We start from the raw sequence: 21,562 nt of genomic DNA, 5'->3' as shown, positions 1-21,562 counted from the left end.
GACCGCCCCGCTCTGTTCTAGAATGTTCTTGGCAGGTGTCATCTAGCTGCGGGCACAATGGAATGTTCCCTCTAGGTGGAAGTGGAACACCGAGAGCAGAGCAGAGAAGCACTGTGGAATGCAACCGCCATGTCACCGTTGGTTACAGCAGACCATTGAGGGGGAACAGAGCAGAACGTTAGCCGTTCTAAACTAGTGTTTGTGCTGTCTTGTAGTGAGGTGCAGGGTTTTCCTATGAAGGTTATTGACTGTTGAATATCTGTGGTCGTCATGATACTAGTGTAAAAATATTTCACTTGGCTGATCTCCTAAAGTCCCCAAGGAGTCTGCTGCTTCCTTCCTGCTTCACAGTGGTTCAGCACGGTTCAACAGCTCTTGGGCAGAACTATTGGCTTCTGTTACTACCATTTAAGAAGACAGATTACTACTTTCTCAAAGAATTTGACTGTACCTGCCATCTCATCTACATACTCACTGGCTTCGTCTTGCTACTGTGCTGAATGAGGCATTTTTCACATGCAGACATCCACTGTGGTCGTGGTGCCAATCACATGCACAGTTCTGGGATGGTACAGTATACACTAAAAACAAATGATTCTATATAGTGACAAATAAGGGTTATTTGGCTTGTTACCACAGAGGATCCCTTTTTGGAGCTATATAGAAACTTTTTTGAAGATTATGTAAAGAAACATGTTCATAAGGTTCTAAATGGAACCTCTGTGGTGCTATAAAGAACCCTTTCCTAAGGTTCTATAAAGAACTATTAATAAAATATTCTATATACAGTGGCAAGAAAAAGTATGTGAACCCTTTGGAATTATCTGGATTTCTGCATGAATTGGTCATAAAATTAGATCGGATCTTCATCAAAGTTACAACAGACAAACACAGTCTGCTTAAACTAATAACACACAAATTATTGTATTTTTCTTGTCTATATTGAATACATAATTTAAACATTAACAGTGTAGGTTGGAAAAAGTATGTGAACCACGAGGCTAATGACTTCTCCAAAACGTAGTTGTAGTCAGGAGTCGGCTAACCTGGAGTCCAATCATTGAGATGAGATTGGAGATGTTGGTTAGAGCTGCCCTGCCCTATAAAAACACTCACAACATTTGAGTTTGCTAGTCACAAGAAGCATTGCCCGATGTGAACCATGACTCGAACAAAAGAGATCTCAGAAGACCCAATTGTTGACTTGCATAAAGCTGGAAAGGATTACAAAAGTATCTCTAAAAGCCTTGATGTTCATCAGTCCACGGTAAGACAAATTGTCCATAAATGGAGAAAGTTCAGCACTGTTGCTTCTCTCCCTAACAGTGGCCGTCCTGCAAAGATGACTGCAAGAGCACAGAGCAGAATGCTCAATGAGGTTAAGAAGAATCCTAGAGTGTCAGCTAAAGACTTACAGAACTCTCTAGACCATGCTAACATCTCTGTTGACGAGTCTACGATACATAAAACACTAAACAAGAACGGTGTTCATGGGAGGACACCACGGAAGCAGCCACTGCTGTCCAAAAAAAACATTGCTGTACGTCATAAGTTCGCAAAAGAGCATCTGGATGTTACACAGCACTACTGGTGAAATATTCTGTGGACAGATGAAACTACAGTTGAGTTGTTTAGAAGGAACACAACACTATATTTGGAGAAGGCACAACCAAAAAGGCACAACAACATCAAAACCTCATCCCAACTGTAATGTATGGGGAAGGGAGCATCATAATTTGGGGCTGCTTTGCTGCCTCAGGGCCTGGACAGCTTGCTATCATCGACGGAAAAATGAATTCCCAAGTTTATCAAGACATTTTGCAGGAGAATGTAAGGCTATCTGTCCGCCAATTGAAGCTCAACATAAGTTGGGTGATGCAACAGGACAACAACCTAAAACACAGAAGTAAATCAACAACAGAATGGCTTCAACAGAAGAAAATACGCCTTCTGGAGTGGCCCAGTCCTGACCTTAACCTGATTGAGATGCTGCGGCATGACCTCGAGTGGTTCACACCAGACATCCCAAGAATATTGCTGAATAGAAACAGTTTTTTCATAAAGAGGAATGGTCCAAAATTCCTCTTGACCGTTGTGCAGGTCTGATCTGCAACTACAGAAAACATTTGGTTGAGGTTATTGCTGCCAAAGGAGGGTCAACCAGTTATTAAATCCAAGGGTTCACATACTTTTCCCACCCTGCACTGTGAATGTTTACACTGTGTGTTCAATAAAGACATGAAAACGTATAATTGTTTGTTTGTTATTAGTTTAAGCAGACTGTGTTTGTCTATTGTTGTGACTTAGATGAAGATCAGATCAAATTTTATGACCAATTTATGCAGAAGTCCAGGTAATTCCAAAGGGTTCACATACTTTTTCTTGCAAAAAGGGTTTCGCTGTGGTTACAACCCTTTTTGGGGCTATATAGAACACTTTTTAATAGTTCTTTACAGAACCTTGATGGAGAGTGGTTCTATAGAGAACCTTCCTCAATCTCAAAGGTTCTTTATTGATCATTTTGAAGAATCATACAAGGTTTTTTATTCTGGTTAGCCATATTGTTAAAATTCCATGGGGGTCATTATTGTGTTAATTGACAAGTTGAATCAGCTGTACAAGCTCTGGAACGGCCAGGGGTCACTGAGGAGAGAATTGACTACCACTGATTTAGTCAACAGTTCTCAATTGACACAAGGCCTTACTTGATTCTTTCACAAGACACTGTTACTTGCACCTGTCAGGTATAACATGTTATGACATAAAACAACAGATTAGATAAACTGGAATGACACACTCACTCATGGTTGCACAAAAACAGCTGTGCGTAAACCACGCCCCAAAATATTATATTGAGCCACTTCCCCTACATTTTAAAATAGCAAAGAACCCTTTTGTGAACTGTAAGGAACCATTGAAGAGCTCGAAGTGTCCTTTGAGTCATTATGGTTCCTCATAGAACCATCACTCTTCCCAAAGAACCCTTGAGGAACCCATTCTTAGTGTGTAGAGCCATGGTGGGTTTGATTTCCATTCCGGAATCCTCTGGCATTCTAGAAGTAAAACCCAACACACTCCAGATTCTGAAGCAATGTTTACTTTTGCTCTTTGGGTGAATCCTCACAGCCAGTTTGAGTTCTTGACAGGGTGTTTTCTCTGTTAATAACTAGTAGATGATTAATTACTACAGTATAAAAAAGGAAGTTACTGTAAGATATTTCTTCATGGTTTTTATCCATATGCTCCTGTGTGGCTTAGTTTGCATTAGCGTAGTACTAGCAATGCCAAGGTTGTGGGTTCAATTCCCTGAGGGATCACACACAAAACAAAATCACTAATTGTACTGTGCTGTGAGTCATTTTGGATAAAAGTGTCTGCTGAATGGTAGTGTATTATACGATATACACACTCAGCCCCCACTCTCTCTTCCCGCACTCTAGACGCTGGGTACCTGCATGAGACGGCGGACGTACGGCAGCAGCTCAGTCACTATCAGCTAGCATCTCGTAGTCATGTGACCTCCCCCACCGCCCAGGGCGCGACCTCCGACACGCGTCCGGACGGCATCCTGACCTGTGAGTTCTGTGAGTTCAGTTCGGGGTACATGCAGAGCCTGCGCCGCCACTACAGAGACAGACACGGAGGGAAGAAGCTGTTCAAGTGCAAGGACTGCTCCTTCTTCACCTGCTCCAAGTAAGAACATGAATGATACTGTGACAACAAATGTGTCTTTCCTTCAGTCCTCACATCCTCTTTCCTCCTTAAACCGCATTGGAGGAGAGGATCCAAGGTCCCTCACAAATACAGTGCCTTGCGAAAGTATTCGGCCCCCTTGAACTTTGCGACCTTTTGCCACCTTTCCGGCTTCAAACATAAAGATATAAAACTGTTGTTTTTTTTGTGAAGAATCAACAACAAGTGGGACACAATCATGAAGTGGAACGACATTTATTGGATATTTCAAACTTTTTTAACAAATCAAAAACTGAAAAATTGTGCGTGCAAAATTATTCAGCCCCCTTAAGTTAATACTTTGTAGCGCCACCTTTTGCTGCGATTACAGCTGTAAGTCGCTTGGGGTATGTCTCTATCAGTTTTGCACATCGAGAGACTGAATTTTTTTCCCATTCCTCCTTGCAAAACAGCTCGAGCTCAGTGAGGTTGGATGGAGAGCATTTGTGAACAGCAGTTTTCAGTTCTTTCCACAGATTCTCGATTGGATTCAGGTCTGGACTTTGACTTGGCCATTCTAACACCTGGATATGTTTATTTTTTAACCATTCCATTGTAGATTTTGCTTTATGTTTTGGATCATTGACTTGTTGGAAGACAAATCTCCGTCCCAGTCTCAGGTCTTTTGCAGACTCCATCAGGTTTTCTTCCAGAATGGTCCTGTATTTGTCTCCATCCATCTTCCCATCAATTTTAACCATCTTCCCTGTCCCTGCTGACTAAAAGCAGGCCCAAACCATGATGCTGCCACCACCATGTTTGACAGTGGGTATGATGTGTTCAGGGTGATGAGCTGTGTTGCTTTTACGCCAAACATAATGTTTTGCATTGTTGCCAAAAAGTTCAATTTTGGTTTCATCTGACCAGAGCACCTTCTTCCACATATTTGGTCTGTCTCCCAGGTGGCTTGTGGCAAACTTTAAACAACACTTTTTATGGATATCTTTAAGAAATGGCTTTCTTCTTGCCACTCTTCCATAAAGGCCAGATTTGTGCAATATACGACTGATTGTTGTCCTATGGACAGAGTCTCCCACCTCAGCTGTATATCTCTGCAGTTCATCCAGAGTGATCATGGGCCTCTTGGCTGCATCTCTGATCAGTCTTCTCCTTGTATGAGCTGAAAGTTTAGAGGGACGGCCAGGTCTTGGTAGATTTGCAGTGGTCTGATACTCCTTCCATTTCAATATTATCGCTTGCACAGTGCTCCTTGGGATGTTTAAAGCTTGGGAAATCTTTTTGTATCCAAATCCGGCTTTAAACTTCTTCACAACAGTATCTCGGACGTGCCTGGTGTGTTCCTTGTTCTTCATGATGCTCTCTGCGCTTTTAACGGACCTCTGAGACTATCACAGTGCAGGTGCATTTATACGGAGACTTGAGTACACACAGGTGGATTGTATTTATCATCATTAGTCATTTAGGTCAACATTGGATCTTTCAGAGATCCTCACTGAACTTCTGGAGAGAGTTTGCTGCACTGCAAAGTTCAAGGGGGCCGAATACTTTCGCAAGGCACTGTACATGCTGACAAAATGTAGAGGAGAGTGGACATGAGGAATCAAGGAAAGACAAATGGTCTTATTTCTCTTATTTTGGGGGGGGGAGTTTTATGATGGTTGCTTGGCAACTGATTGTGCTTGTTGTTTTCTTCTGTCCGTTGGGCCTCACTGCATCTGTTCGGTTCCTCTCAGGTCAGCATTCACCATGCACGTGGAAGCAGGACACACCGTGGTTCTTGAGGAGGGTCACAAAGACCTGCGCTGTCCACTCTGTCTCTACCACACCAAATACAAGAGCAATATGATCGACCACATCGTCCTGCACAGGGGTATGCCATAGTTTTTCTGCTCAAATATTGATAAGACAATTCAGAGGGAAATATCTCTTAGTGCCAGGTGTCATGATTTTATTGAGCTTAAAGTCACAGCTGTACTAGTCTCGGAGTTCCGGGACATTACACTGTATTGTCGCAAACCAAAGTGATTAGCTACACTTACTAAGATACAGTGGAGGCTGCTGAGGGGAGGACGGCTCATAATAATGGCTGGAACGGAGCAAATGGAATGGCATCAAACACATGGAAACCATGTGGTTAATGTATTTGATACCATTCCACTGATTCCGCCCCAGTCATTACCAGGAGCCCCTCCTCCCCAGGTCCCACCAACCTCCTGTACTAAGATATGACTTCACAGTTATAAGTGTTATGGTGTTTACACAATAGTCATTATCTCTTTCTTTCTCTCTCCCGCCTCTCCCTCACTCCCACAGAGGAGCGCGTGGTACCCCTGGAGGTGTCCCGCTCCAAGCTGTCTCGCCACCTGGCGGGCGTGGTGTTCCGTTGCCACAAGTGCACCTTCACCTGCTCCAGCGACCAGAGCCTGCAGCTGCACATCACCAAGCATAACGAGATGAAACCCTACCAGTGCCAGCTGTGTTACTACGACAGCAGGCAGCGTTACCAGCTGGAGGAACACCTCCGAGACGAGCACAAGGTAAGTCAGACCCAGAACTACAACTCCCATCATGCAGCCTGTCTGGCTGGCACATATGCAAGAAACTTCATCCTGTCAATATGGGAAGTGTGTTGATATTATCATAAAGTCTTGTTTTCACTCTGTGGCACACACCCCTCCACGATATGGTCTGAACTCCAACTACCATCATACTCTGCCTTGACCCATGCTCTTCCTGTTCATCTTTTTATTAATTTTTACTTTGGGGTAGCCCTACACATCAATCTTTAATTCAGCTGTACGTGTCCTGGGGATGGGTCGGCTTTAAAAAAAATCCCAAATGACATACTTGCTTTTTAAAATAGGCAGTTCTCTAAGGATGTCATCCTGAGAAAAGCACAAGATCAACTTGTATACAATTCTGTTTTAGTATGCCTTCCTCTCAGAGATGGCTTCAAGAGGTCTCAGTGCATTTTATATCCGTGTCTAATAAGTTCAGAGTTATTTCAGTACTTTATCGTAGGATTTATTAAACCTCCATTACATGCAGATAAAAATGTGCTTATCTGTAAAAAAGGATCCGAAGTCATACAAAGTAAATCAAGCAAGATGATTCACATCCCACACACATACATCCTGCTATCTATTCTGAGTGCATATCACAAAGAATAGGTTTCATCTCCCATAGTCCCTAAATGGGGATAATGCATGAGATGCTGAAGGAGTGCAGATGGCCTTTCATGAGGTTGAAGTGACATTAAAAGGGCTCAGACGACGCTCGCTGTTTTTTAAGAGAAGACTAAGAAGCTCCTGTTCCTTGAACTTATTGTTTGTACTAAAAGCCAATTATATAATTATTTTCTGACGTGATACTTATCAATCATGGTTTGTGGTGCTCGTAAATTATAGAAATTGTGCTTCACGTTGAATCATGGTGTTATACAGTATCGTTAAACGTGAATAGATGCAACAAAAAAAACGTCACATTTAATTCTAATAAAGTCAATCCAATAAGCTGAATTCATCCCAGAGGGGCCATTTTTCTGGGTTTTACGAGGAGACAAGTAAACAACAACTTGACAACATACTGCTGATACCTCTGTCTTTCTCTTGTTGATCAGGTGATCCGTAACTTTGAGTCGATGGGGCGGGTCAATCTGGATCAGCTGGATGCTTTAAAGGAGATTCGCAGTAGTGCCGAGGAGGAAGAGGAGAGAGAGGAGGATGGAACGGTCATGGAAGAAGAGATGATGGAGGAGTGTAGAGATGAAGACCTAGAGGAGGAAGAGGAAGGGGGAGTGGCAGAAAAGCATTTTCCTAAAGGTAAACAAGAATCTTTGAGCTGTGTTCATTAGGCACCAAACAGAAGAAAACTGACAGAATCAGGGAGGAACTGTTTCAAAACGTTTTGTTGCATGTGCCCTAATGAACACAACCCTGTTACTGGCCCTGTCACTGATCAGTAATGTGATGTGACTGGGGCCCTGTTATATCTGTTTGCTGTATGTCTGATATTAACCCCTCATCATGCTGATCGCTGTCTGTCCCCCAGATGTCCCTGTGGTTTCCCCTAGCAGCAGCAGTGTGTCTGCCTCCGCTGAGAAGCGTTTCCCCTGTGAGTTCTGTGGTCGTTGCTTCACCAACAACATAGAGTGGGAACGCCACGTCCTCCGACACGGAATGTGAGTCCGTAGAGATACATTATAATATCTTATATTAGTATTTAGTTCTGTGCCAGCAGAGTACAGTACACAGTACAGTAAAGCACAGCAGAGTATAGTGCAACACAGTAGAGCAGAATAGTGTACAATACAGTACACAGTACAGTAGAGCACAGCAAAGTACAGTATGGCACAGCTTAGTACAATACACAGTACAGTAAAGAAAAGTATAGTACAATACAGTACAATACAGAAAAGTATAGTATAGTAGAGTAAAAAGAAATATATATATATATATATATATATATATACACTGCTCAAAAAAATAAAGGGAACACTTAAACACAATGTAGCTCCAAGTCAATCACACTTCTGTGAAATCAAACTGTCCACTTAGGAAGCAACACTGATTGACAATAAATGTCACATGCTGTTGTGCAAATGGAATAGACAACAGGTGGAAATTAGGCAATTAGCAAGACACCCCCAATAAAGGAGTGGTTCTGTAGGTGGTGACCACAGACCACTTCTCAGTTCCTATGCTTCCTGGCTGATGTTTTGGTCACTTTTGAATGCTGGCGGTGCTTTCACTCTAGTGGTAGCATGAGACGGAGTCTACAACCCACACAAGTGGCTCAGGTAGTGCAGCTCATCCAGGATAGCACATCAATGCGAGCTGTGGCAAGAAGGTTTGCTGTGTCTGTCAGCGTAGAGTCCAGAGCATGGAGGCGCTACCAGGAGACAGGCCAGTACATCAGGAGACGTGGAGGAGGCCGTAGGATGGCAACAACCCAGCAGCAGGACCGCTACCTCCGCCTTTGTGCAAGGAGGAGCAGGAGGAGCACTGCCAGAGCCCTGCAAAATGACCTCCAGCAGGCCACAAATGTGCATGTGTCTGCTCAAACGGTCAGAAACAGACTCCATGAGGGTGGGGGTTGTGCTTACAGCCCAACACCGTGCAGGACGTTTGGCATTTGCCAGAGAACACCAAGATTGGCAAATTCGCCACTGGTGCCCTGTGCTCTTCACAGGTGAAAGCAGGTTCACACTGAGCACATGTGACAGACGTGACAGAGTCTGGAGACGCTGTGGAGAACGTTCTGCTGCCTGTAACATCCTCCAGCATGACCGGTTTGGCAGTGGGTCAGTCATGGTGTGGGGTGGCATTTCTTTGGGGGGCCGCACAGCCCTCCATGTGCTCGCCAGAGGTAGCCTGACTGCCATTAGGTACCGAGATGAGATCCTCAGACCCCTTGTGAGACCATATGCTGGTGCGGTTGGCCCTGGGTTCCTCCTAATGCAAGACAATGCTAATCCTCATGTGGCTGGAGTGTGTCAGCAGTTCCTGCAAGAGGAAGGCATTGATGCTATGGACTGGCCCGCCTGTTCCCCAGACCTGAAACCAATTGAGCACATCTGGGACATCATGTCTCGCTCCATCCACCAACGCCACGTTGCACCACAGACTGTCCAGGAGTTGGCAGATGCTTTAGTCCAGGTCTGGGAGGAGATCCCTCAGGAGACCATCCGCCACCTCATCAGGAGCATGCCCAGGCGTTGTAGGGAGGTCATACAGGCACGTGGAGGCCACACATACTACTGAGCCTCATTTTGACTTGTTTTAAGAACATTACATCAAAGTTGGATCAGCCTGTAGTGTGGTATTCCACTTTAATTTTGAGTGTCTCCAAATCCAGACCTCCATGGGTTGATAAATTTGATTTCCATTGATCATTTTTGTGTGATTTTGTTGTTAGCACATTCAACTATGTAAAGAAAAAAGTATTTAATAAGAATATTTCATTCAGATCATATATATATATTATTTTATATATTATATATTTATTTTTTATATATATATATATATATATATATATATATATATATATATATATATATATATATATATATAAAATAAATAATAATAAAGTAGAGTGAAGTAGAGCCATTTTTTTACATTCAGCATCACTTCATCAAGGTAAATATAGTATTCTTTCTAATAAAGATATCTACACATATTTCAGGATATTATGTATCCCTGGAAAAAAAATCTGAATTCTTGTAAACATTACTGTTTTGAAAACATAGTTTGTCCAAAAAAAGGGGGATGGGTAAGTTAAGCCGCCTACACATTTATGTACTGAATGAACTATTACCACTACCTTTTAAAAACTATATCTATATTTTTTCCCAAACATAATTCAACACAATCCCTTTTTTTGTATTTTAATCATTTTAAGCATCTTTGAACAAATAACAAACACTTTGTACTTTTGTAAACACTTTTATCATTGGCCAATATATCCCAGTGATAATGCCTTGCATTACGCTTGGGAAGAAAACACTTGAATTTGCTCAACTTGCCATTGGCTCAACTTACACCATGGCCATTGGCTCAACTTACACCATGGCCATTGGCTCAACTTACCCCATGGCCATTGGCTCAACATTTTGACTATTAGCCCACAGCTACAATGAAGCACTTTCATGCTAGTTTTATGACCTTATATTGAAGCTTATATAGATCCCAACTGATGTATAGAACAATCTTTACATTATCTAATTTGGTTTCGATACAAGCATCACAAAACCTCTAACACAATAAATTCATTTGACTTTGTAAAAAAAAAGTTGGTTTTTTTACGCAACTTGCTTACCATGCAGTTTCTTCTTTCACAGACTAAATGAAAGGAAGACCTTATTCATTTTATGTATGGTTTCCTAGAAACAAGGGTGGTTCAACTTACCCATTTGGTTCAACTCACCCCACCCTCTCTACTGTATTGTACCCTACTTTACTGTTAATGTACTCTACTCTATTGAATTAAACTCTACTGTACTGTACTCTTCTGAATTAAAGTTTACTGTACTGTACCATACTGTACTGTGTTCTACTGTACTGTAATGTTCAAATTGATGAAACATAGCATAGACATCTATGATTTCTTCAGATTTGGATCTGGTCCATACTGACCAAATATGTACTTGTTTGGGGCGGGGCTCATTAGAATAATACCCGGCATGCATTGCAAGTGTTTGTTTTTACATTTACATTTTGGTCATTCAGCAGACGCTTTTATCCAGAGCGACTTACAGTCAGTGCATTCAACTTAAGTAGATAAACCACAAAATATCACAGTCATAGCAAGAATAGCACATTTTAAAGCTTTTGAAAAAGCTCACATAAATAAGTGCATGTGACAGAATAAATATTCTGTTGTAATCTTGAGTTCCTTTTTCATATAATAAAGAGGCTTGAAAAATATTGTGATATAATGCATACTTCATTGAGAATGTACACTACCGTTCAAACGTTTGGGGTCACTGAGAAATGTCCTTGTTTTTGAAAGAAAAGCAACATTTTTGTCCATTAAAATAACATCAAATTGATCAGAAAACACAGTGTCTGAGTTCTTTGCAGAGTTGCAATATCTCAGACTGCCCAATAAAAAGAAAATATGGGAAAAAGAACACAGACACTGGACAGAGGAACTCTGTCAGCATTCTGTCAGCAGAAGGCCAGTATCTCGGGGGTCGCCTCTTCACTGTTGACGTTGAGACTGGTGTTTTGCGGGTAATATTTAATGAAGCTGCCAGTTGAGGACTTGTGAGGCGTCTATTTCTCAAACTAGACACTAATGTATTTGTCCTCTTGCTCAGTTGTGCACCGGGGCCTCCCAATCATCTTTCTATTCTGGTTAGAGCCAGTTTGTGCTGTTCTGTGAAGGGAGTAGTACACAACCTTGTACGAGATCTTCAGTTTCTTGACAATTTCTCGCATGGAATAGCCTACATTTCTCAGAACAAGAATAGACTGACGAGTTTCAGAAGAAAGTTCTTTGTTTCTGGCCATTTTGAGCCTGTAATCGAACCCACAATTGCTGATGCTCCAGAGACTCATCTAGTCTAAAGAAGGTTTGTTTTATTGCTTCTTTAATCAGAACAACAGTTTTCAGCTGTGCTAACATAATTGCAAAAGGGTTTTCTAATGATCAATTAGCCTTTTAAAATGCAAAACTTGGATTAGCTAACACAACGTGCCATTGGAACACAGGAAAGATGGTTGCTGATAATGGGCCTTTGTAAGCCTATGTAGATATTCCATTACAAATCAGCCGTTTACAGCTACATATGTCATTTACAACATTAACAATGTCTACACTGTATTTCAGATCAATTTGATGTTATTTTAATGGACAAAAAAGGTTATTTTCTTTCAAAAACAAGGACATTTCTAAGTGACCCCAAACGTTTGAACGGTAGTGTATATGCATATGAAAGTTGGCCATAGAATCAATGACTGAAAAAATAAGTATTTTAACGTCTTTTCAATGTCTGTAATTGAAGTCTTTTCAATGCCCTGTATAATATGCATTTTCACCTTTCGTTACGCACCTGAAATGCACCCGATGTCAATGCCCTGTATAATATGCATTTTCAAAGTCCGGAAAATACATATTTTCAACTTTGATTCAGCAACTAGATGTATGACATATTGACATATTTTCAACGTCATTTTGTTTACTAAGATCTTGCATCCCTCTCTTCTCCTTTCCCTGTCCCATCTCTCTCCCGTCTCTCTCTCCATTCCTACTTCTTTCCCTCCCTCTCAGCCTCTTCCTTCGGCATGTTTTCCCCCAGTATGTTCCTATGGTGATGGACACTGACCTTTCACCCTCTCATCCCCATGCAGGACTGTTACCAACAGCAGAACAACAGACACTAGCACCACTCCAGCAATAGAAACCTCAGCTCAGCTTCTTATTGGCTCGTTGGATGTCGTGACAATGACCGATAGAGGGATGGACCTGTCCAGCAACGGCATGGAGGTGGAGAGAGATAATGCCTCTGACCTATCACAGAGTAGTAAAAATCAGAATGAGGAAGACAAAGAAATACTTGAGACCAAAAATGACCTATAGGAAGAGATGGAAGAGAAGAGAACTGTGGCCTAACATTGTAGTCACTGTGCTAGAGACCATAACATTAGGTTGTATGGATATTGATGTTGGGTATCAAAAATAGGCTGCAAAAAAAAGATGTAAAAACTAAGTCAAAGGAATTGTCACCTTTTGGAGCATTGTTAGCTTTTAAGTGTAACATATTGGAAACAATAGGTTGTGTTCAATGATTTATATATACACTAGATGACTGACAGGGAGTGCTGTTTTGAAGCCGCCGTACCTCCATCTTGGCTCTGCCCCACCATTGTGTTGAAGCCACCGCGCCTCCATCTTGGAACTCCCCCACCGTTGAAAAAATATTTTGGAAGCTATAGAAATTCATTTATAAAGTCTACATTTGTTTTTGCCATGTTTATTCTATACTGAACAAAAATATAAATGCAACATGCAACAATTTCAACGATTGTACTGAGTTACACTTCATATAAGGAAATCAGTCATTTTAAATGAATAAATTAGGCCCTAATCTATGGATTTCACGACTGGGCAGTGCCCAACCACTTGGGAGCCTGTGCCACCCACTGGCGAGCCAGACCCAGCCAATCAGAATGAGTTTTTCACAACAAAATGTCTTTATTACAGACAAAAAATACTCCTGTTTCATTAGCTGTCCAGTTGGCTGGTCTCAGATGCTCCCGCAGGTAAAGAAGCCAGATGTGGAGGTCCTGGGCTGGCGTGGTTACATGTGGTCTGTGGTTGTGAGACTGGTTGGACGTACTGCCAAATTCTATAAAATAACCTTGTAAGCATCTTATGGTGGAGAAATTAACATAACATTCTCTGGCAAAAGCTCTGGTCGACATTCCTGAAGACAGCTTGCCAATTGCACACTCCCTCAAAACTTGAGACATCTGTGGCATTGTGTTATGTAACAACACTGCACATTTTTAGAGTGGCCTTTTATTGTCCCCAGTACAAGGTGCACCTGTAATGATCATGCTGTTTAATCAGCTTCTTGATATGCCACACCTGTCAAGTGGGTGGTTTATCTTGGCAAAAGAGAAATGCTCACTAACAGGGATGTAAAAAAAAATCTGGGAAAAAGCTTTTGTGCATTTGGAACATATAATTTATATCAGTTCATGAAACATAGGACCAACACTTTACATGTTGCATTTATATTTTTGTTCAGTATATTACAGACATGTTAATGCATATTTTTGTTATTATATTATGTGAATTAAACATAAAAAATGCAATTTGAAAAAAAAAAATATATATATATATAAACATTATCATTAAAGTATAATGTTTTGAAAGTGCTAATATTACTTTCCCTACTACAGCAACAAAAATACTTAAATACATTTAATTTTGACCTTGAATCATTCAATTTTAATACTGTAGAACTCTATTCATTTCTATGGACTGCTTCTTCTGTGGAGGGCCAATATGGCCGACCGGTGGCTTCAAAGCCTCTCATTGGCCAATACATAGCATCAGCAATCCAGGGTTTATATACATCACCGTTTGTGTTACATCCCAAAACAATGTAAATGGCTGAACTTTAAAATTAGTCACTGGTCCCATAGAATAGATGTTAATATATTGGTAACCAATAGTGAATGGTACTGTAAAGCATACATTCAGGTCAAATCGTCAGTTTCCACAGGTTAAGTCCTAGTTCACGTCTACTGAACTAAGATATTTATTTTGTTTAAAGAAAGAGTGGGTGACATTTCCCCAAAACATGTTTGAAATTGGAGAATCCTATACAGTGCCTTCAGAAAGTATGTATACCCTTTGATTTATTCCACATTTGGTTGTTACATCCTGAATTCAAAATGTATTAAATATTATTTTTTTCTCACCCATCTACACACAATACCCAATAATGACAAAGTGAAAACATGTTTTTTAGATTTTTTTAACATTTAATTGAAAAGTAAATATAGAAATATCTCATTTCCGTAAGTATTTACACCCCTGAGTCAATTTGTTGGAGATACAAGCATCTTTGGCAGCGAGTACAGACTTTCTGGGTAAGTCTCTAAGAGCTTTCCACACCTGGATTGTACAAATCTGCCCATTATCATTTTCAAAATCATTCAAGCTCTGTCAAATTGGTTGTTGTTCATTGCTAAACAACCCTTTTCAGGTCTTTCCATAAAGTTTTAGGTAGATTTAAGTCAAAACTGTAACTCGGCCACCCGGGAACATTCACGGTCTTCTTGGTAAGCAACTCCAGTCTAGATGGGGCCTTGTGTTTTAGGTTATTGTCCTGCTGAAAGGTGAATTAATCTCCCAGTATCTGGTGGAAAGCAAACTGAACAAGGTTTTGCCCGTGCTTAGCACCATTCCATGTATTTTTTTATCCTGAAAAACTCCCCAGTCCTTAACAATTACAAGCATACCCAGAGCATGATGCAGCCACCACTATGCTTGAAAATATGGAGAGTGGTATTCAATAATGTGATGTATTGGATTTGCCTCAAACATAACACTTTATATTTAGGACAAAAAAAAGGTAATTGCTTTTTTTGGGGGGGCACATTTTTTGCTTTTTTACTTTAGTGCCTTATTGCAAACAGGATGCATGTTTTTGATTATTTTTATTCTGCACAGGATTCCTTCTTTGCCCTCTGTAAATTATGTTAATATTGTGGAGTAACTACAATGTTGTTGATCCATCCTCAGTTTTCTCCTATCACAGCCATTAAACACTGTAACTGTTTTAAAGTCACCATTGGCCTCATGGTGAAATCCCTGAGCGATTTCCTTCCTCTCCGGCAACTGAGTTAGGAAGGACGCTTCTATCTTTGTAGTGACTGGGTGTAATTAGTGTAATTAATAACTTCACCATGCTCAAAGGGATATTCAATGTCTGCTTTTTTTTACCCAACTACTAATAGGTGCCCTTTTATGCGAGGCGTTGGTTGAATCTGGGTTTGAAATTCACTGCTCAACTGAGGGACCTTACAGATAATTGTATGTGTGGGGTACATAGATGAGGTAGTCATTCAAAAATCATGTTTTTTTTTACTATGATTCACTATTATTGCACTAGAGTGAGTCCATGCAACATATTATGTAACATGAACCTATTTATGCTTGCCATAACAAAGGGGTTGAATACTTGTTGACTCAAGACATTTCAGCTTACATTTTTTATTAATTTCAAATAATTTCTAACAACGTGCAGTACCAGTCAAAAGTTTGGGCACACCTACTCATTCAAGGGGTTTTCTTTATTTTTACTATTTTCTACATTGTAGAATAATAGTGAAGACATCAAAACTATGGAAATAACACATATGGAATCATGTAGTAACCAAAAAACTGTTAATCCAATCAAAATATGTTTTAGATTCTTCAAAGCCACCCTTTGCATTGATTACAGCTTTGCACACTCTTGGCATTCTCTCAACCAGCTTCACCTGCAATGCTTTTCCAACAGTCTTGAAGGAGTTCCAAGAAAGAGAGTGATGGAGTGCTGCATCAGATGACGTGGCCTCCACAATCACCCCCTGCTTTTACTTCACTCTTTGGTCCAACTCATCTCAAACCATCTCAATTGGGTTGAGGTCGGGTGATTGTGGAGGCCACGTCATCTGATGCAGCACTCCATCACTCTCCTTCTTGGTCAAATAGCCATTACACATCTTGGAGGTGTGTTTTGGGTCATTGTCCTGTTGAAAAACAAATGATAGTCCCAATAAGCACATATATTTGGGCTGCAATTTCTGAGGCTGGTAACTCTAATGAACTTATCTTCTAAAGCAGAGGTAACTCTGGGTCTTCCATTCCTGTGGCAGTCCTCATGAGAGCCAGTTTCATCATAGCGCTTGATGGTTTTTGCGACTGCACTTGAAGAAACTTTCAAAGTTCTTGACATTTTCTGAATTGACTGACCTTCATGTCTTAAAGTAAAGATGGACTGTAATTTCTCTTTGCCTATTTGAGGTGGTCTTGCCATAATATGGACTTGGCCTTTTACCAAAATGGGCTATCTTCTGTATACCAAATGGTGGCTACTTTGAAGAATCTCAAATGTAAAATGTATTTTAAATTGTTTAACACTTTTTTTGGTTACTACATTATTCCATATGTGTTATTTCATAGTTTTGATGTCTTCACTATTATTCTACAATGTAGAAAATAGTTTTAAAAAATAAAGAAAAACCCTTGAATGAGTAGGTGTGTCCAAACTTTTGACTAGTACTGTAAATCCATTTTGACATTATTCGGTATTGTGTCTCGGTAATTGACAAAAAAATCTACATTTAATCCATTTTAAATTCAGGCTGTAACACAACAAGATGTGGGACAGAGTCAAGAGGTGTGAATACTTCCTGAAGGCATTGTATGTATCAAAGCACCTTTGACACCATGGAAGTTCCAAACAAGGGGTTCTTTAAAGATATATAACCTACTCTATGACCCCACCTTTAACCTCCTACTGCTCCCTGATCCCCCTTTAACCTCCTCCTGCTCCCTGATCCCCCTTTAACATCCTACTGCTCCCTGATCCCCCTTTAATCTCCTCCTGCTCACTGATCCACCTTTAACCTCCTACTGCTCCCTGATCCCCCTTTAACCTCCTACTGCTCCCTGACCTCCTTCACCTCGACCCCCATTTAACCTCCTACTGAATGGGGTAACACATTTAACTGACCCCCATTTAACCTCCTACTGCTCCCTGACCCCCATTTAGCCTACTACTGCTCCCTGATCCCCCTTTAATCTCCTCCTGCTCCCTGATCCCCCATTACCTCCTCCTGATCCCCCTTTAACCTCCTCCTGCTCCCTGACCCCTTTAACCTCCTACTGCTCCCTGATCCCCCTTTAACATCCTACTGCTCCCTGATCCCCCTTTAACCTCCTCCTGCTCCCTGACCCCCTTTAACCTCCTACTGCTCCCTGATCTCCCTTTAACCTCCTCCTGCTCCCTGACCCCCTTTAACCTCCTACTGCTCCCTGATCCCCCTTTAATCTCCTCCTGCTCCCTGATCCCCCATTACCTCCTCCTGATCCCCCTTTAACCTCCTCCTGCTCCCTGACCACCTTTAACCTCCTACTGCTCCCTGATCCCCCTTTAACCTCCTACTGCTCCCTGATCTCCCTTTAACCTCCTACTGCTCCCTGACCTCCTTCACCTCGACCCCCCTTTAACCTCCCACTGTATGGGGTCACACATTTAACTGACCCCCCTTTAACCTCCTACTGTATGGGGTAACAAATTCAGTTCACTGACCCCCATTTAATCCCTGACCCACCTTTAACCTCAATGCTACCATCCAGATCCTCATTTCCTTATCCTAATAATCCCATCGTCTAGTGTTGTCGTTGTCACAGAGTTAAGAATGTGCCGTAAGGTCACTCCACAGCTAGCTTGAAATGTCGTCGATGGAGCCCTCCAATTGGATCCTTTTGTATAGCTCAATCGGCCGGTACGTTGTCAAGGAGGGTGGTCACTGGTTTGAGCCCGTTATGGGGACACGGACAGTGGAGGACGATATACTGTGAGCAGCTGACTGCCGTCGGTTTCATGATGTTGAGAGACGGCCAGTATATGTGAGATGACTCTTCTTGACCTGTGCCTGTATTCAAGTGTCTCTGAGTAGGAGTGCTGATCTAGGGTCAGTTTAGCCTTTTAGATCATAATGAAGAATATTATATGGACAGTGTGGACCTGATCCTAGATATGCCTTCTCAACGTGTCACTCTTCACCCATCTATACTAGCTGTAAAACAGTAGGACATTTCTGTGATTTGACCCGAATGATAACTTTACAGTAGTTTTTTTTTTAGCATTGTGTAAATCAAGTAGAATAATTCATTGAGGAATAGTTGCACCTTATTTATCTATAGTATATATCCAACTTTTAGAATATTGTCTTGGCTTTTGCCCTAATATGGTTTCCTTGAATATGATGCCTTCAGCCTTAGGCATTCCCATCACTTCCACTCTTTATAACTGCATTTATTGTCTATAGTTCAACTTCTGACAGTTGAGATTTTGACATCTGAAAGTGAACTGACACAACCGTGTTCCCACAACATGATAACCAGCAGCTTGACTTAATTTGTTAAGTTCCCTTGCTATTTTGTCTATCGATAGCGAGCTACACTGTACTCTGGTGATATATATATATATATATATATATATATATCTTCAACGTCAGAAGACAATAGAGGGAATAATGTGTGAAAAATAGCATGACGTAAGCAGCTAATTCACCTCATCAATAGAGAATTGTGACAGCATTTGAAAGACAACCAACTTGTATGCTAAAGAAAAAGGATTTTAAATGTGACTGACCAGCAATGTGAAAGTAGAACACTGGGGTGTTTAACTAATGTTCTCCAGTGCATTTGTGCTGTATTCTATGATTCTGTCATTGTTGATGGAGATAACTAGGAGAGCCTGCTCTTCTGTATGCTTCTTTTTAGACTAGGCTGTTTTGACAAACAAGGCAGAGATTGTATATGTTAGAAGTTGCTGCTCAAATACCCCAAAGCCTTATTAGAATTATGAATAGCAATTATTTCAAGCTTCATCAAAACAAATGTTTTCTTTCCAACAGTGGTTGGTTGGAACCAATACAAAAAAAAACTATACAATACTAAGTGATTGACAGTTATTGGTATAACTCATTTGAGCCATCAAAATGACAGAAAAAAAAAATGTTTTCTTGGTACCAAAATATTTAGCTGGCTATGTTTGCTACAAATGTCTTTCCTGGGTAAAGAACCATTGTTGCATAGGGGGAAGAACACAGAGACATATATATATATACAGTATTAATGTATATATGGCTCTGATAGAATCCAGTTCCCCTATAGGGTGTCCTGCATGTACGTATGTGACATGCAGCCGTGTATAGAGAAAACAAACTGCTTGTTAAGTGTTTGAAACTGTGGTGTTTCAGAAAGGATACTTTAACCTTTTTCCTTTAGGTGTTGGTCTCAAATTAAATAAATAAATAAAACAAAAAATCTAAAGATAAAAACCTTTTGGAGTGTTTTTCAGACTCCCAAATCAGAATGTTAATAATAAGCTGTTGTACAACGTCTGGTTGATAAGAAATATCGGTTATTTTTTTGTACCTTAAAAACAACTTGGGGGGGAGGGGGGGGGGTGAGTCTTTTACCCCTTGTCCTATTTTCCTTTTAAAGGACTAGCCTAGCTTTTTAAACATTAACCCGGTAGAGAAATGTTTGTTTGAGGAAATAAGCTTTTAAAGTGGCAGCCGCTCCACTTAAAACCAGGGGTTAAATATGGATTTTGTAAGGTGATGAAACTGTCCTGTCTCTCTGTCCCCCAAAATTGGTAAATTTTTCATATAGATCTAATGAACTGCCACTGTACCCTGAAGGTGGTGGGACTATTGGTTGTTGGTCACACCCCTTCTTCCCTCCTCCCAATTTAATCCCTGCTCGTCATAACACACTGGATACTTGTATGTGTGTGTGGAATATATATATTATATATATATATAATATATATATTTAGTTTGTCTTCATTACGTTTCTCTCCTCTCTTCAGACTGTTCTCTTTAGTTTTACTACTTTAGATTCTCCATTTTGCCTTTTCTCCTGTGAAAATCTGATTCCTAAAGGTGGGCCTAGAATGATTGTTTACAATTGTATTCCATTTGATCTCTGGATATTCTGTAAATATTGTAATTCATTGTCTTTTTTTAACTTGTTAATAAAGTTATCAGATAACGGTATATTGTGTTTGTTGTCATGGATCATAGTTCCACTTTGTGCATCTGTTTTTTCCAATCAGATATATCTGGTGTCTTTTGACACCACAGGATCAGTGTATTCTCCATTGTCACAAATTCCGAGGAATTACAGGTCAATCCACCCAATACTTTGAATAGGACACCATAGGTTATTGACACTCCAAAAACAGCACTTTGTACAGGCGTATCTATTAGTATGCTTATCACGACAGATGTCATGAATTGTAAATGAATAAGCTCTAAGGGGCTCCGGAGTGGTGCAGCGGTCTAAGCCACTGCATCTCAGTGCTAGAGGCGTCACTACAGACCCGGGTTCGATTCCATTCCGTGATAGGAAACCCCATAGGGAGTACCCAACGTCGTCCGGGTTTGGCTGCGGTATGCCGGCATTGTAAATAAGAATTTGTTCTTAACTGACATGCCTAGTCAAATAAAGGTTAAATAATAAGGTAAGCAAGCTCCCAGGAAAACAATTGGCAAACATGAATGCTTGGCTTTCAAGGGCAGAACAGATGCAATTCATTGAGATAAAATAATGCTTAAGTGTTTCACAATCACGGCTATGCCAGCCAATCCTTGCACTGATCATTCATTATTTACATAGTATTTACTCATCCCAACCCTCATGAGTTCTCATCACCTTTGAGTGTAATTATTGTTTTTGGATGATTGCCGAGACATGGATAATAATACCAAATACCTTTTTATTTGCTGTAGTTGTGGCAGTACATGTGGCTTGTTTGAATGTGTCTGTCAGAGACGGTGGCAATCTTTTGTTAGATCAAATGTCTTTATGCATCGTCAGTCTTGTGTTAGTGGAGGGATGCAGCCACCCCTGGGCAGCAGAGGACAAAGAGAAGGTTGACAGGAGAAGCCATAGTGAGGATGCATCCAAAATGGCACCCTATTCCCTATATAGTGCACTGCTTTTTGCCAAGGTACATAGGTGCTCTGGTCAAAAGTAGTGCACTACGTAGGGAATAAAGTGCCATTTTGGGACGCAAGCCTGAATCCCTCACCTCCAGTCTCAGATAAAAGAATGTGACAGACAG

At 40.8% G+C, this 21,562-nt stretch overlaps 1 protein-coding gene across 4 annotated transcripts in view; it reads left to right on the top strand.

Moving 5' to 3' along the window:
• The window catches only part of LOC135548115 (zinc finger protein 462-like), a 72,041-nt gene extending 56,542 nt beyond the window's left edge, over window positions 1-15,499 (top strand). For all 4 annotated transcript variants that reach the window (XM_064977405.1, XM_064977406.1, XM_064977403.1 and 1 more), the window contains 6 exons: window positions 3,441-3,693; window positions 5,427-5,563; window positions 6,007-6,230; window positions 7,313-7,514; window positions 7,744-7,873; window positions 12,546-15,499. In XM_064977405.1, coding sequence (XP_064833477.1) covers window positions 3,441-3,693; window positions 5,427-5,563; window positions 6,007-6,230; window positions 7,313-7,514; window positions 7,744-7,873; window positions 12,546-12,774 — 1,175 coding nt within the window. In that variant the 3' untranslated portion in view covers window positions 12,775-15,499. The remainder of the gene's footprint in view (window positions 1-3,440; window positions 3,694-5,426; window positions 5,564-6,006; window positions 6,231-7,312; window positions 7,515-7,743; window positions 7,874-12,545) is intronic.
• The last annotated feature ends 6,063 nt before the right edge of the window (window positions 15,500-21,562 follow it).

Source organism: Oncorhynchus masou, chromosome 11 (assembly GCF_036934945.1).
Source record: "Oncorhynchus masou masou isolate Uvic2021 chromosome 11, UVic_Omas_1.1, whole genome shotgun sequence".
Taxonomy (NCBI): Eukaryota; Metazoa; Chordata; class Actinopteri; order Salmoniformes; family Salmonidae; genus Oncorhynchus; species Oncorhynchus masou.
This window is presented reverse-complemented; position numbering and strand designations above follow the sequence as displayed.